This window comes from Cupressus sempervirens, chromosome 10, assembly GCF_028749045.1.
Source record: "Cupressus sempervirens isolate cs-2001-9-10 chromosome 10, ASM2874904v1, whole genome shotgun sequence".
Classification (NCBI taxonomy): Eukaryota; Viridiplantae; Streptophyta; class Pinopsida; order Cupressales; family Cupressaceae; genus Cupressus; species Cupressus sempervirens.
In genome coordinates this window covers 336,950,453-336,967,574 of record NC_143127.1, presented here as the reverse complement: position 1 = coordinate 336,967,574, position 17,122 = coordinate 336,950,453, and the positions used below count along the sequence as shown (strand labels likewise).

The 17,122-nt window shown below is 32.8% G+C and overlaps 1 protein-coding gene across 1 annotated transcript in view; it reads right to left on the bottom strand.

Annotated features, from left to right (window-relative positions):
* LOC149533973 (MADS-box transcription factor 22-like) overlaps window positions 1-17,122 on the bottom strand; it is a 162,925-nt gene that overhangs the window by 79,481 nt on the left and 66,322 nt on the right. Inside the window, exons 4-5 of the mRNA XM_089805946.1 lie at window positions 13,309-13,370; window positions 13,107-13,206 (exon numbers count right to left, since the gene is read on the bottom strand). Of these exons, the coding sequence (XP_089662072.1) occupies window positions 13,107-13,206; window positions 13,309-13,370 (162 nt within the window). The remainder of the gene's footprint in view (window positions 1-13,106; window positions 13,207-13,308; window positions 13,371-17,122) is intronic.

Here is a 17,122-nt window from a genome sequence, read left to right as displayed (position 1 = left end):
ACTTTGTATCCAGATGATCCTAATTTTTGTGAAGCGTGGAAGGCTTGTACAAAACTTGTTACACTTGACAGGAAAAAGTGGTTGGATTTCATGATCTAGGATAATATGTTGTTCAAAGAAAGCCAGTTGTGCATTCCCAAAAGTTAAATGAGAGAGAATCTCATCAAGGAGAAGCATAGTGGAGGATTGGCCAGACATTTTGGCAGGGATAAAACCATAGCTTTGGTTGTTGAGAATTATTATTAGCTACAGCTGCAACAAGATGTGAAGAAGTTTGTACAAATTTGTAGAGTATGTTAGATGGAAAAAGGAGTAAAGCAGTATATAAGACTGTATCAACCATTACCTGTACTAGAGAAGCCATGAGAGGATGTCAACATGGATTTTTTGTTCTTGGATTACTAAGGACACAGTGAGGGCATGACTTTATTTTTGTTGTGGTTGAAATGTTTTCAAAGATGACACACTTTATTCCTTACAAGAAGACTAGTGATGTTGTTCATGTGGCAGAGTTGTTTTTAAGAGAAGTGGTGAAACTACATGGTTTGCCAAAGAGTATAGTTTTAGATCGAGCTACCAAATTTGGTCAATATTTTTGGTGTACATTATGGAAGAAGTTGAAGATAGATTTGAAGTTCAGTTCATCACATCATCCACAAATTGATGGATAGACAAAATTTGTGAACTACAGTTTGAGAAACTTGCTCAGATGTTTGGTTGGAGAAAAGCTAAAAGGATGGGATATGATTTTACCACAAGTCAACAAGAGTGCTGGTAAATCACTAGTTCAGATTGTATATGAGAGTAGTCCCAAAAATGCTTCTAAATTGAGATAGTTGGTTAGTGCTAAGTAGAAGATTTTTCTTAACATTTGAAGAACATCCATGAGGAGGGAAGGAAACACATCATAAAGATGAATATTTAGTACAAGGTTAAGGTAGATAAGAAAAAGAGGTACAAGGAATTTCAAATTAGAAATGAAGTCAAGGTTCATTTGAGAAAGGAGCATTTTCCAGTGGGTACATATAATAAGCTAAAGATGAAGAAGCTTGGTCCGTACAAGATTGTGAAAAGGAATGATTCTGGAAATGCTTATGAAGTGGAGTTCCTTGTTGAGTTGAATATTTCACTAGTATTTAACATTTCAAATTTGATAGAGTATTATGAAGGAGGTGATAGAGATGAAGTCGCAGAAGAATAGTGGAGTGTTCCAGCAATTAGTTTGTCTACAAAAGAGATTGAGGAGATACTGGAAAGTCATGTTGGCAAAAGTACAAGGAACAAAACTTATGAGAAATACCTTGTCAAATGGAAAGGAAGACTAGTAGAGGATTCATCATGGCTAGCAAGGGAGGAGGTTCACCATCTTGGTTTTCCTTTGAAAACCTAAGACATGACATAGTCACTTCTCAAATTATGTTAGGTGTTAGATGCAGGAGCATCCTGCATATAAGAGAAATCTTGCATCACCCAAAAATATTTTATATTTTAATAAACACTAGTAGACAAGGCATTGCTATTCTTGAGGGCTTGCTATTTTTAGTAATTTTTTCATATGAGCTCAAAATTTTCTCATTTTCTATAAGAAGGTTCATTTTAGAGTTGTAAGCCTACCACAAAAATCTCATTTCTTAAGCATAAGTATCAAAGAAGTTATTGTGGATTCTTAGTGGGAAAAATTGTAGAAAAATCTTTAGGCTTACCATTGGAGCCCTTAGAGTGCTTGGATGAGATTTGAAAGTTCGATAGAAGGGTGCTTGCACAGTTCAAAGCTTATAGATTAGGAGCTGATGTTTCTGAAAAGTGGTTATAATAGCCAATCAGAGCAATAGTTTATGAGTTATGGCCTTTCAAAGTTGGGTTACCTGAAATATCTAAAATAATTGTTAGAGATGTATTTAGTTGACTCTATATGTATTATTAGGGTTTTTCAACCCTAGATATTAAGTTTCAATTTGTAGAACCTCCCTGGGTGACATAAAATTGCCTATTTAAGAAAGGCTAGAACATTGTCTAGAACAACTTTGGGTGTAGTTTGCAACATTGCCTTGCAGATTACTATAATGAAGGCACTCATGTGGGTTAACATATTGTACTTGTGAATTCTATAATTCTACATTTGTGGCGCAAATAAGAAATCTATATTTTTTTCTCACATTTTTTGTTGTTTCTTTGTTTTTGTTATGTGTTTATGGTATTAAGGGGAGCATCCTTCATCATCATGAGTATGAGGTAGGCTCATACTCCTACTAAAGTGGGTGCTAAATGTAGTATCTTAAAATTGAAGAACCCATAATTTAAGACTTTTTACCTTTTGCACTTTAGTGATTTTATGGAACATGGATTTATTTGTGCTTAATATTTCTCTCACATGTTGTTATTTCTTTTGTAGTTGCACCTATGTACTTTTTGAGACCTTAGGTTACTCCTTCTCAGGATAACCCTAGTATAGGTTAGCCTTGTAAACCTATACTAGTAGAAGTTGGTCAGGTCGATTTGCATCCTAGGTAGTTTTGGTTCTCAGACTAGTTTTATACTATAGGGTTAATTTACAAAATTCATGAGCTTTGTAGGCTTGCTTTGTTTCCAATACTAAAAACTAGTATATAAGGAAGCTTTTTCATCAAATTTTATCATGAAAAAATCATCTATACACACATGAAGGAATTTAAAACTATCATATTTAAGGCATTGATCAAGTTTTAAGGAAATTTGCTAAGAATTCAAGGTGTTCTCGAGATTTAAAATTCCTTCTTGAGCATTCCCTCTTCAAGTTCTTGCATTGTTTTGGTCATCAAGAGAGGATATTTGCATTGTGGCATTCATCATCTTCTTTTTTTGTGCACATCTATATCCATGGATCCAGGATTTGATATTGCTTAGATCGACTACATTTGTGGAGACTTTCTACATCCTTCTTTCTAGATTTGACATCAACTATATTATAGCATTGCACAATTTTTTTTAACAAGGGATTTATCAAGTAAGGTGAATATTTACATTTCTCTTACTTCCTTTCATGGGTTTTTATACTTAACTCTTTCAAGGATAATTTCTATGGGAGCTTGACAAAGGAAATGCACTTCCTCCTCCACCAAAAATAAATTTAAAAATAATTTATTTTTTCTTATGTGATGGAACATGGTGTCAAAATTACAAAATAAAATTTGGAATCTATCAGTTGCAAACTTAAGGAAAAAATTGGTTTGAGTTGGTTTCTATGCTCTAGGAATATGTTTGCCATCTCATAAACTTACTGATATATGTCATCCAAATTGAGCTATACCTAGAGCTCTGAGATTATTGAGGTTTTTTAGGTTTTCATTTTTGATCACATATGCACATTACTTTTTCTATAACACTTGTAGATATGTAGTTCACAGTTAAAATGCCCTTCCCTTTGCATATTTCAAGGTCATATTTCCACCCTTTGTTTCTAATTGAAGAGCATCCTATTGGAATACTTTAGAATAACTACGAGGGGAGGTGAATCAATTATCCAAGATCCAAATATACAAATAAAACTTTTCATTACTGCAACTTATCCTTATGCATGCATTGACCATTCATTATCTTAAACATATGCATATTACAGTCCTATGCCAAAATAACTCTACAAAAATGTAAACATGCAAAACTGTAAAATCAATCAAACATTTTGACACATGGATTTTACTAGGAAATACAATTTGAGAAAAACTACCAGTAACATGCTACCAATTTTCACTCTCCTAAAGTGAGCTCTACAAAGAGCCAACCCTGCTAAAGGTTATAATGCACACTATTAAATGTGACCTGGTTAAAGGATATTAATCATCCTATTAGGAGTGAGCCTTGTTAGAGGACTTTAAAAATTTTCATTAGAATTTCACCCTATTAAAGGATTTACTAATGACTGTTAGGTCAACCTTAATCCAAAGGATTTATCTAGACTGATACAATTATTAGAGATTAATAGTAGCACTTGATCTGATAACAATAACAACTCACTTGTAGATTACAAATCTCACATTCAGTCCTCCATTCTACTTGGCATTCATCCTATTTGTGTCTGACATCTTGTTCACCCTTCAAGTATTCATCCCCTTAAGCCTTCTTTCTTTGTATGCCAATTGCAAACTCTTCTATTTGGCCACCGTATGAAGCAACATCCTAGACTTCTTGTCTTCCTTAGGTTCTTACACATAGCAACTATTTCTTCTTGTCTGCTATCTCTACAAATAGAGAATTTAGGTCTCTTTCTACTTAACCAAAATTGTCCATTCTAGGGTTAGGTAAGATTCAATGAATCTACCCACTTTTCCATTTTGGCCCTTCTAGAAACTTCCTCTACAATCCTCTTTGAAATTACCTCAAAATATTTTATCCTAAATTCTATGCCACCAACTTATCATAGTAATATTCTACATGCTTCACACAATTCAAGAAATCAACTTTTTTGGCTCAAATTCATTAAATCTTTAATCTAACACATTTTATTGGCACTGAACAATAACAATTTGTTTGCTCAGCCAACACTGTGTTTTGATGCTTGGCCAACATTGGGTTTCTCAGTATCCACTAGGTCTTTACTGGTGCTCAAAACATACTAATTGTCTTCTCTCAACACCAACTAGATTTCTCTTGCTTGGCTCTTACTGACTTTCTTCACTTGGTACATACTGAACATACTTCACTCAACTTCCATGATTTTTTACTCAGCCTACACTAAATTTTCTCGGCTTGTACTATTTGCTCGGTTAGGCTTGATAGCCACTTTTCTTTTCTTAGCCTCATTCAAGTCTTTTCTCAAGTATCCTTTCATTATAGCCTTAAGTAGATAAATAGTATACTATATCATCAATGTCTTGTTTGGTATTAGTGCTTCTTTTATACACCTAATATCTCAACCTTCCTCTAAGTTCTTTTGTTATCCTTTCTTTTCAAATCCTCTTCATCAATCAAAAAAATGATAGAATTCAGACCAAAGTAAGAAATTATCTCACCAAAAAGTAGTAGGTTTGACATCAGTGACAAAATAATGATTTTTCCATGATAGGTGTAATCAATCTTCTTCACTTCAACAATCTCCTTGTAGCACATCCTAGGTTGCCTTGTAATCCTACCTATTTTTGTTCATTTCACTAGTTACTTTCAAGTTCTAATCATTGTAGATTTCTTGTGTTGGCCAAGTTGTCCACTATTGGACAAGTGTGCCTTCATGTGTTGAGTGAACTTGATATTTTCTGGTGTTCAGTTCCTTCTTTGACTAATTTTTTTTGTGATTGGATCTTAGTTTGAGCCACCTTATGTATTTAATTTGGATTGTGAATTTAATGTTAGGATCTTGTGTTGGGATGTGTGTAGTCCATTTTAAGGTCCATCTTTCTATTATGTAATGATCTAGAATCTTTTGTAAGTCATTTTGGCAAGTATAAATAGGGGTATTTAAGTTTAAATTAGGTAGGACTTAGAGTTTTTAGAGAAGATGTTCCTAGAGTGAATTTAAAGCTAGATCCTAGATTTTTAAGTTGTATTTTGTATTTGGCTGTAACCCATGAAAGCCTCACTGTTAGGAATAATAGTCACCAATATAACTAAGAAAGGAGGGGGGGTGAATTATTTATATGAAAATTAAAACATTTATCCTCTTAAAAAATCTTAATCAATCAACCAATGTAAACAACAACCATAAAGATATGCTCATACATAATTACACTAGATATGTTGACTAGGGAAACCCTTGATCAGAGAGAAAACCCTGATGGGAATGATGCCCACAAAATGATGTACTAATATGAATATTCCTTATTAGAGGATGGACCCTATTAGGAGTCTATTACAACATTTAGTAGAAAGAGTCCCAGTTAGGAGACTTTGAATCCCTATAAGGAGATTCCAACCCTATTAGGAGTTGTGACAACCCTATTAGGAGATGTGGAAGGTAGCTGAACCCACTGTCCAAAAAGTTTTAGGATTACATCAATGAACCGAATATCCAATTAACCTCAGTACTATTCCTTTTAAAATAATAGATGTGTAACAAGCTTCTACTTTTTGCTCTTTCCAATACATCAGACTCCTTCACCTTCAAATCATGCAATGAGATCTAGAACTCTGAACTCAGTGACAATAACCCTTCAGGTCACTTACATGCATAGGTAGATTACTCTGCTTTTGTATCACTTTGCTACTTAGTAATTCGCAAGTCTTCTCTATTCATCTATATGTAAAACAAGGAAAACATATTTCCTTTCAACCATGCTTAATAATAAATCCTTGTGTCAGCTTTCCACACATTAATTAAATGAAATACACATTTAATTAATGTTGTTAGCTCACAGTTATACATAAACTTTCACATGTGTGATGTTTGTACATGCATAGTCTCTGACATCTTCAACGATCAATATACTATATCTAGTTGATTGTGCAACTCTTCACTACAATTGTAATGAACTATAAAAATCATACAATAGGAACTACTTTCCTAATAATCTATTTCCATACAGTTCTCTGTAGATCAACCATATCTTCTATACACCATTGATTCAGGTTTTGTGCACTTACCCTTGTAACAAATACACAATGTAGTATGTGTTGGTAACTGCACATCATTAGACAAGTAATATAATGTTCTCAATACAAAAATCATAGTCTACTGCTTTTTCAGTCTTTTACAAACTTATTACTATGTTATCATTAATGAAAAACACAGTTATAAATACATCATATCAATGTTCTACAATGCTCCCCCATAGCATCACCATTCATGCTAACACTCACAACTAGACATGTATGTTGATAATTGGATGAATCAATAAAAAGGTTTTCTGATCTCTCTCTCCTTGGTGTTGTTCTTTGTGTTGTTTGCTTTTATTGTGTTACTCGGCAAGGTGGTTGGATAGTTAGGTGTACGTCTAGCCCTAGCTATTTAGATCCCTCCTTGAATCGGGTTGCATCAGGGCTTGAAGTTCTTCCTTGTGGATATTGGAATGCAAAAAACCCCAAGTTGAATTTGGTTAAGGGTAGTAGATCTTTGGATTTGACCTATAGCTTCTAGAGGGTTTCAATCTTGCATGAACCTATTCGTAAAGATGGTTTGAGGCAAAGGAAATGTTGATACTGCTACTATGGACATGTTGATCTAATTGTAGCCAAGTTAGATGCTATGGAGATAACCTAGAGGAGAGGAGTGCACATGGATAATGTGAGTGATGATGAAACAATGACATCAAACCCTAATCCAAAACCTCAGGAAGGTCAAGATGAAGAAGGATTGTTGATAGTATTGTTTAGGGAACATTCAAAGATTGTTGTGGAAGTTGTTCCTTATGATGGAAAATTAGACACTAATGTTGTGTTGCATTGGATCTCTGATATGGAGATTTTTTTGAGATTGAAGGCACTCTTGATAATAGAAAGGTAAAGATTGTAGTCATTAGGTTGAAAAGTCATGCCTCACTATGGTGGGAGCATTTGCAAACTGATAGATAGAGAAGAGAAAAAGATAAGATCAAGAACTGGTTTAAAATGATGAATAAAGTAAAGAAGAAGTTCCTTCCTATTGATTACCAAGTTAGCTTGTTGAGAAAGATGTAAAAATTGAGACAAAAGGACATGACTATAAAAGAGTATATGGATGAGGAATTCTATAGACTGGACATCAAATCTAGACATTTTGATGATGAGGTTCACGACATTGCAAGGTATTCAAATGGATTGAGATTTGGGATTCAAGATGACATAAGTTTTTTAAAATTGGAAATTATGGAACAAGCATGTTAATATGCCTTGAAAGCTAAAGAGATCTTGACAAAGAAGCATTAACAAAGAGTTAGATCTAGTAGATTCTAGAGAGGTAGAGGTAGATCTTATGGAGAAAGTGACAAATTTGATAATTCTATGAAAGATAAGTGAAAATCTTATTGGAAAAGTGATGACAAAGGAAAGACTGAATTGAAAGGTGGAAATTCTTATTGAGGAGGTACTAGTTCTTATCGAGGAAGAGGTAATTCTTATTCTAGAGGAGGTTTTCATAGTAATTATTTCAGATGTGGCAAAGAAGGGCATAGATCCTTTGAATGTAGATACTCTGGTGAAAATGAAAGTGGTAGCAAGAATGTTGTGCTACAAGGTGAACAACTATACCCTTAGAGTGATCTTGAGGTTGGAGAAAATTTGATGTTGAGAAGAACTCTGTGCAGTGAGAAAATTGAGGATAAAGAACCTGTTCATAGAAGAAGTCTTTTAAAGACTTATTGTAAGATAGCTGAGAAATGTTGCAAAGTGAACATTGACACTAGAAGTTCAACAAATTTGGCATCTGAGGAGTTGGTTACAAAGTTTTAGTCACTGAGGCTGAAGCATCCTAAACCCCATCATGTTTCATGGATCAAGGATGAGGATAAGATATTGGTAAGTGAATAATGTGTTGTGAAATTAAAGATTGGATATTACTCTAATGAAGTTTTTTTTGATATTATTCCTATGGATTGTTGTAATTTTTTTTGGGTAGACCTTGGCAATATGATAAACATGTCGTGTATTATGGAAGATTGAATCAATATACTATTTGGATGAATGGAGTTATCGATACATTGATACCTTTGATTGAGTCTCCCAATGAGATAAACTATACTACTATTAGAGCATGATTGGTTAATTGAAAGCAATTTGAGAAGGAAATGAAAAAGAACCAAGTTTTTTTTCTTATAATACATAGAGGGTTGAGTTGTGCTAGTAATGGCCTAGTGACAAAGCATAGTAATGACCGAGCAACTGATAGAGGCTGAGTGACAACATAAGAAGACAATGTAAGCCAAGTGCCAATAGAAATTGTAAGCTTGTTGAATGGGTATAAATAGATTTTTGTAGATGGTATACATGATGCTTTACCACTAGTAAGATGTATAAGTCATTATATGGATTTGATTCTTAGAGCTAGTTTTCTGAATAAACCACCATATAGGTTGACAATTACAGATAATGAAGAACTCAATAGAAAAGTGCAAGAGTTGTTTCAAAAATGTTTGATTAGAGAAAGTTTGAGTCCATGTGTTGTACCTTCGACATTGGCACCTAAGAAGAATGGAGAATGGAGAATGTGTATTGATTCCTCCATAGCCTCCCCAAAATGGTAGAACTCATCTATGAATGAACATACTAATGTGGCTCCAATATGAAAGAAATAAAGGTAGTGGATAAGGAGGGTGAAACCCTTAAATGTAAGGTAAAGTTGGAAGTCTTAGTTGATGCTTGAAGGATAATGCATGATAATCTGCAATTTAATCTTGAATAGAGGTGGGATAATTGGTGAGCTAAATCTGTCGTCTTAGAAAAGATATGTGTCCTCTAATATATACTCAACAACTATAGTAGGTGGCTTGATGAGTAGAGCTATAATAATAGGAAATGGTGAAGAGTAATCTTGTGCAATGGATGGACTCTAAATAGAGGGTGGAGGTGTAGAAGTCACAACAATGGTCTTAGTAACAACACATAAGTTCAAGTGACCCAACTTCACCTCAATAGTCTCTTATAAAGAAGGAGAGCGAGTCTTTGATAGTGGAGATGGTGGATCAAAATGAGAGGAGGAGTATATGTGGGAAGAATGATCAAAAATCCCTCTAGCAACAATATTGCATTTCTCACTATCTCTAATATGCACCAAATCTTGTGCAAACTAAACTATCTTCCTTGTTCCAGTATGAGTAATCTGATAAATAGAGAGAACATTAGAGGACAAAGATGGAACACAAAGTACATCATGAAATGTACCATCATCAATGCCAATATTACCTTTCCCACATACAGCCATAACAATGTTTTTCCCCATCAAAATGTGTATAGTATGAGAAGCCTCAAAAGAAGAGAACAAATACTAAGAAGATGCCATATGGTGTGAAGAAACTAAATCCAATAACCATCTAGAAGAGTGTGGAGTGGTAGTTGCACATAGTGCATGACCCTTTCCTACATCTTTACCATCTAACTGAAATGCTGATAATGAAGAAGATCTATGGGAAGTAGAAGGAATAACAATGTTTCTCTTTTGAAGGAGAGTTGTCAAATTCAAAACCTATTTGGCATAGCCATCTAACTTCTTCTCATAGCAACATACCTCATCATGATTGGGCTTATTATAATAAGCACAATTCAGTCTTTCTAGCTTTGATTTATCTCCCTTAGGAGGAGGTGGGCTTGATGTGATGTGAGCACTAGATTTAATCTGAGGCTCTATAGGATGTGACTTATGCTTCTTCTCCTTCATCCTAGTAGATGGCCGAGCTACTAATGCATAAGTTTGTGAGCATGTGAGAGTATGAAATTGAGAGAGCTTAACTTTCTCTTGAGTTAAATGATCACAAAGAACCTCAAAAGATGACATGGTAAGTCTATTACCCAAGGTATCCTTGGTATAATAAAGGGTAGAAGAAAAAATCTAAAAGTTTCCATGAAGCTTAGAAAGAATCAAGTAAATCCACTTAGTGTCAATCTTGGTTTTCCCATAACCCTGCATTAAGATCTCGTTTGTTTTAACTTCATCAAGAAGTCCTCAATGGAAGGAAAAGAATTTGGTACAAGAGAGGTAATTTGTGCCTCAATCTGAGGTGTCCTAAACTCATTCATAGTACCAAACAAGTCATCAAACCTTGTCTACATAGCTAGAGGGGTATTGTACCCATCAAGATGAAATTGTAGACTATCAGATACTTGTAAAGCAATCGATCCCATTACCTCATCCATTTTATTCTTGTATTAGATGACCTCAAATGGCCTTAGTAAAATTGGCTACATTGCATCTAAACAAGACCACATTGTTTTTGATTAGAGAAGTCATGTCATCAAGGACTTCCATGTGTGATAGTTATGAGGGGCTAGAAATTCTAGAAAAGAAGAGGTCTCGACCATTATTTTAGAAGGTGTTGGATTTTTTTTGAAAACATTTTGGTTTACTAATGTAAATAACATAAATAATAATAGAAAACAAATCACAATACACAAAATTGAACCCCAACTACTAGAAGGAATGTGTAAACAAAAAGAGAGCTTCATTTTGAGAATCACATGCACCTTTAAGAAATACTGATGAAAATAACACAAAATTTAGATAGGGGTTGAGAAGAGCTTTCTGACGCTTCTTTTAGATTGAAAAAAAAAGCTAAAAAGAGCAAATTATGTCTCCCAGAATGCAAGAAGACTCATTTGACTTCACTGGGAAAAATAGGTAACCAAACAAAACCAAATACCAAAATATCCTCCATTAATGCATGGGTCTTGGAATCAAATTTTGAACGACATTTTGTTTACAAAAAAAGTCACTGTATGCTCAAGATACAACCCAACAACCAACTGCTGCTATTTTAACCAACAAATAAATCTGTTGATAGGTGCATGGATGTCAAATTAAAGGTCATTTGAATGATGTCACCCTCTGCATTTGCAAGTACTTTTCTAAGTACATATTCTCTTGAGTTTGTCTTCAAAAAAAACTTTATAAAGTTTTTTAACACTTTATTAAAGTTTAATATAGATAACGTTTTTTTTCAAAAAAAAAACCCACAAATTTTTTTTTGAAAATATCCCCTCAGGAAGTGTGCACAGGGTCATACAACCCTATTGGGAAAATATTTTTTTCCACATAATGCAAGATTGGCCAAACAAGATGTGCTTTATATGAAATGTGGGTTTTGACATCTTCTGAATCCAACTATAATGTTTGTTTGGGTTCAAAGTGCCCCCAATTTTAGAGACTCCATATTTTTATAGAAAATAACAAAAAATCACAAGATTTGTCTGAAAAAAATTGTGTACCTTCTGTACTCCAAACAAGAACAGGTAGCTAGAGGCAAATCTCTAATATCATGTAGGATTTTATAATGAACAAATCTAGAGATCCCTGGATATCTTGCATGCAAATAAATTATTATGAGGAAGTAAAAAACACAAAGAGAGAAGGGTTTGCTCAATAAAAAAGAAGATTGTATTTACTTGTGCAAAACAAAATGAATAATTTACAATCGATCAATCCTTATGAAGGAGATAGAAAACCTAAAAAGGAAACTCAAAGAGGTAAATGACATTTAATAATTACTAATTAATTATTTAATGGAAATGCAAGTGCACAAAGGGAATCTTAAGAAGGGGGTAAAGGTAATTTAATGAATGAAATTAAATTAACCTTTTACTCTAACAAAAGTGTAGACTAGTGTGTAAGCTATCCACATCTTTAGCTAACATTTCTTTCTTCTATATTAGTGCTTTCCAAATCTATGAAAAACAATATTGGAACACATATTCCGTCAAAGAAAGCTAACATAGGAAGTTTCCTTAAATAATCTAAAGCCTATTCTTTAATGCAATTCATTTTTCCTCATGATAATAAAACTACAGTATAAAAATCCTTAACACATGGGTAAATCAACATTTCCCCATCAACAAGGTTTTATTTTAGAAACACGAGTAGAAATTGCATCATTTTGGCCAAATCTGTGTAAATTGACATATCAGGGTACGATCCTACAAAAATCCAATAAAGTTGTGAACAAATTATGTAAGCATACTGCAATGGTTAGAGATGATAGGAAGATAGAAGGTGTGGGCACCGTGTAGTGGAATCACCAAACTTGGGGGAGACTAGTGTAATTAAGGAGCCATTCTATCTCATTGTAACTATGGATACCAAAACTTAGTGCCTTCTTAACAATCATGTTAACCATTTTTTATGTAGGCATATTTTCTATCGCATTGGAAGGGATAGTTTTAGTCTAAATGATGTAAAATTCAGCATGGTAAATTGACACCAAGGACCTTTGGATGATACAAGTAGAAAACCCTTGCCAAAGCAAGTTTTGGTATCCTAATTCAACATCTTCTTGAGGAATTGACACAATACAAGCCCTATTGAAGCTTCTATGAATTTTAAAATGAGAGAGGAATGTGAGCATCTATGACATTAAGAAGAACTAACTATGTGGTTAGTGAAGAGCTCATGAAAGTGAGCAAGCAGAGAAATTGTGAACCATTTTTTAAAAAGTAATAAATTATTTATCTTTTAAAAAATTCTTTATTATTTATGTGAAACAAGCTAATTTTCCTTATAATAAAATACAATAAAATGATACCTTTTTTGATCGAATCCTATATAGCCCAAGTTCCAACTTTTTTTCTAATTCTTGCAACTCTTTTATGGTTAGCTCTTGAAGGTCCTCTCCATCCATATTCCTATGAAAAACAATAGACAAATCCTTTGTTAAAAGAACCAATTGTTTAAAATAAATAATAATAACTTCACAATTCCAAATAATATTGATTTATATGGTGTACCTCAAAATATGGTTGACGCTTTCCATTTCTTGTCTTATCATTCCAAAATCTTGATTATCATACTGCAAGTACCTTGAAAAAGATTAGTAAAATAAACAATACTAGTATACCTTTAAGCTTTGCAAAATGTTACATCATCAATTATACTAAATATCAATTATAAATATATTTAAATTAAATAAAATGAATAAAAATCAAATTATTAGTAAAATATAATATTTAAATTTATACTATTAATAGAATATGATGATAATTATGTTTGAAAAGTAATTGACCAAAGCCTAGATTATTTATTATTGATTATTACTATTAGCGTTAATTATAATTATGTGTTAATCATAGACTTGAACCCAAGACCTACTTGATGAGAGACTCATAGTTTACCATTCCATAGTAGGCCCTTGCCTTTTTTTAAGAAAAAATTCAATTTGAAAATGATTATAGAATATTATTTTTGATACAAATTATTATAATGAGTTTAGTGTATACTTTTATTGCATCATTTATTATAATTATTCTAAACTATAAAATTACATGAATAAAAATAAAAGATAGAAATTGTATATTTAAAACCTTCATTTTTTCTCAAATGATGCATTTACTTTAAATTATTTTGTTTGAAAATTATTGAAATTGTTCCTTGTATAATATTTGGGACATAAATACATCTCAACATTGTAGTATGTTTACATTAACTTGATTTTGTATAAAAGTACTCCCAAGTATACATCTTCCTAATATATGTCCACCTTAGACATTACTAATTTTTTATTAGTGTTCCTTACATATAATAGTAAGTTGAAGCATTTGGAACTTTCAAGAGACACTTTTTTTTTTCATTTTAATGTTATAAATTTTACTCTAATTAGAATATGTATCCTTTCCCATGTCTAAAGGAAGAATTTGGGTTATTATGTAAATGTCGCTATTTTGTAACATGTGATATATTTTATTGATAGTCGACTATGTTGAGGAAGCATTTTATTTATCATTGTAAAATATAATATCTCTATTGTAACTTGTGGGAACATTGTTCTATTATTTTTAATAATGCTTATGAAAACATATATGCCTTAACATTAACCTATGTAATTAAATGTACATTGTGAAAGCTCTAATAGGTTGACCTAATTAATTATTTGTAAGAGGTATAATGGAAAGTTGTTTTCCCTAGTTGGGTATTCCATATATGAGATCAATTGATGTGGATACATATTATGGATAATCAAAGTATACTAATATTAATAGTGGATGATCAATGGGAGCTTCAAAGGAACTATTTTGGAAAGTAAGTTGAAGACTTGTCAATTCATGATTTTGGATATGTTATCTTCAAATATTGTCTTTCACACTTGCTAGAGCATTTAGGCAGTGGGTCTACTTATTTCCTTTCTACCCTTTAATACGTTTACAATCTTCTAAAAAGGATTCACGGTCTCCTAACAAGTATCCATCCTCTAAAAGCACTATTGTACTAAATGTATTGTATTTGAATCCTAATAGGGTCACATCTATTTATAAGGAATTTATATATTAGTACATTATCTTTTGGATGTCATCCACACTAGGGTTTTTCCCTTTGATCAAGGTTTTCCTTAGTCAAAAAATCCTTGTGTTATGGTGCATGGTTTATTTTTCTTGTGCATCATTAATTTAATTGCTAGAGATCACATTTATAAGTTTGGTTTTAATTATATTTGGTCACAAAAAAATCATCCCAACCCCTTGACCCCCTCCTTTGTTGTGTGTGGACTCTACTTCTTACTAATTGGCATCAAAGAATTAGGTCCTCTTTCAGAAAGAATCTTAACAACTTGAGGGGATCTGTGGCTTAAAGGAAAGAGAGTACTAAGTCTAATGTGTGATAACTATGAAAGTTGGAAGAAAAAGATGCAAAGACATCCGATCTGCATGGGAATCAACTATTGGTTTATCACAATGGATCAATTTTTTGTAAAGACTGAGAAAGATCTATCTTGATGTATAGATTAGGACAAGAAGATATTCTAGTAGAGCATGATTACAAGAGAAGCACTCATTAGTGCCCTATTTGAATCAGAATTCATCGAGGTAAAGGAACTTGACCTTGCACATGACATTTGGATTAAGTTAAAGAATTTATGGGAAGGTAATGAATTTATAAAGAAAGAAAAATTTTGAAATCAGAAAACTAAGTTAAAAAGGGGAATAATGCAAGAAGATGGAATTGTTAGAGCATATGTACAATGAATTACAATAGTTACTACACAAATAAAAAGTTCAAATTGTTCACAAGATTCTTCGATCCTTAATACCAACTTATGAAAACAAGGTTAATTCAATTGAACTAAGTTATTCCTCTTATTAAAAGTTTTAATATAGGAACATTGATTGGTAAAATAAAATATTTTTAAACGAGAAGATTAAAAGATTCTTTGCCTAGAGTTGAGACTAATTTTAGAGCTATTGCATATAAAGACAAAAGAGTACTAACCAAGAGTACAAATAAAAGCATAAGACATATTGGAGAATATGTAAGTGAATGAATAGAAATTAATGATAAAGAAGGAAAGATAAATGATCATGAATCCTTGATTGCAAAAAGAGAGAAAAGAGGTATATGAGTATTCAAGGGTAAGTTTTTCAAGAACTGAGATAGTACATATTTCCCCCATAGATCACTAAGATCTATCAAGGTCTATAATCACCCAAAAATGGTCATCTAGACTATGAGTCCCCTTTCTAACATTTTTTGTTAATTTATTCATCACTTATCTTTGATCAAATCATCATTTTTTTAATCAATCGATTATAACCTATCATTTGGTTGCCTTATCCTAAGTCTTTTATTTAATTCAAAGAACTTGCCTACTTTTAATTAAGTAAAAATCTAAAAAATCCCACTAATCCTAAGTGTGAAAATGAAAAACATTATTCCCATTTTAAAAATAAAATAAAAGCATTATTGTCTCACATGATAGGCATACTTTTCAATGACACAGTGTAAGGTAGTAGAATCTCCAAAGGACAAGTCCAAACCCTTAGCAAACAACCACACAATGGAAATACAAAAATAAAGCAACAATAATGCAAGATCTAATACCAACTCATAAATCTTTATTCATAGATAGAATTGATTACATGCAATATGCCTAGCTATAAGGCCTTTCAGGTTAGAGCCAAATACCAACAATAATTACAAAATTAGTTCTACAAGATCCAACAAGATCCACTTACAAACTCAATTCCACCTAGTCCAAATACACAACTAGATAAGAACACCAAGAAGAATCCACACTTGTAGCCTTAGGTCCACCAAGCAATCCTCTGATTTCTAAGTCGTAGCCCTAGCTCTTCAAAAATTGCATCTACACTTCATCCATTTCTCTAAGCTGGAATGATATATTTTTAAAGACTTCGCAAAAGGTCTTACTTATACCCAACTAAGCCACAAGTCGGTCCAACACTTGCAAACTAAATTAAATCCCTTACATTAAATATAGGTTGAGCCACAAGTTGGCTATGACACTAAATTAAATACCTATACATAAATTAAATGCCAAATGTTGGCTCACAAACAACTCGACATGAACATAACCAAAACCAATATTAGCACTCGATACATATAGGAACATTTAGCATCCACTAGAAAACTGGGCACTAATAGGTTCACTTAGAACATGATGGAACACTCAATCAACATAAGATTGCTATAGTAACTTGGCATCTACTAGGAGCTACATTAACTTGGCATCCACTAAGAGCTATAATAACTTGGAATCCACTAGGAGCTACAGTAACTTGGTATCCACTAAGAGCTATAGTAACTTGGCAT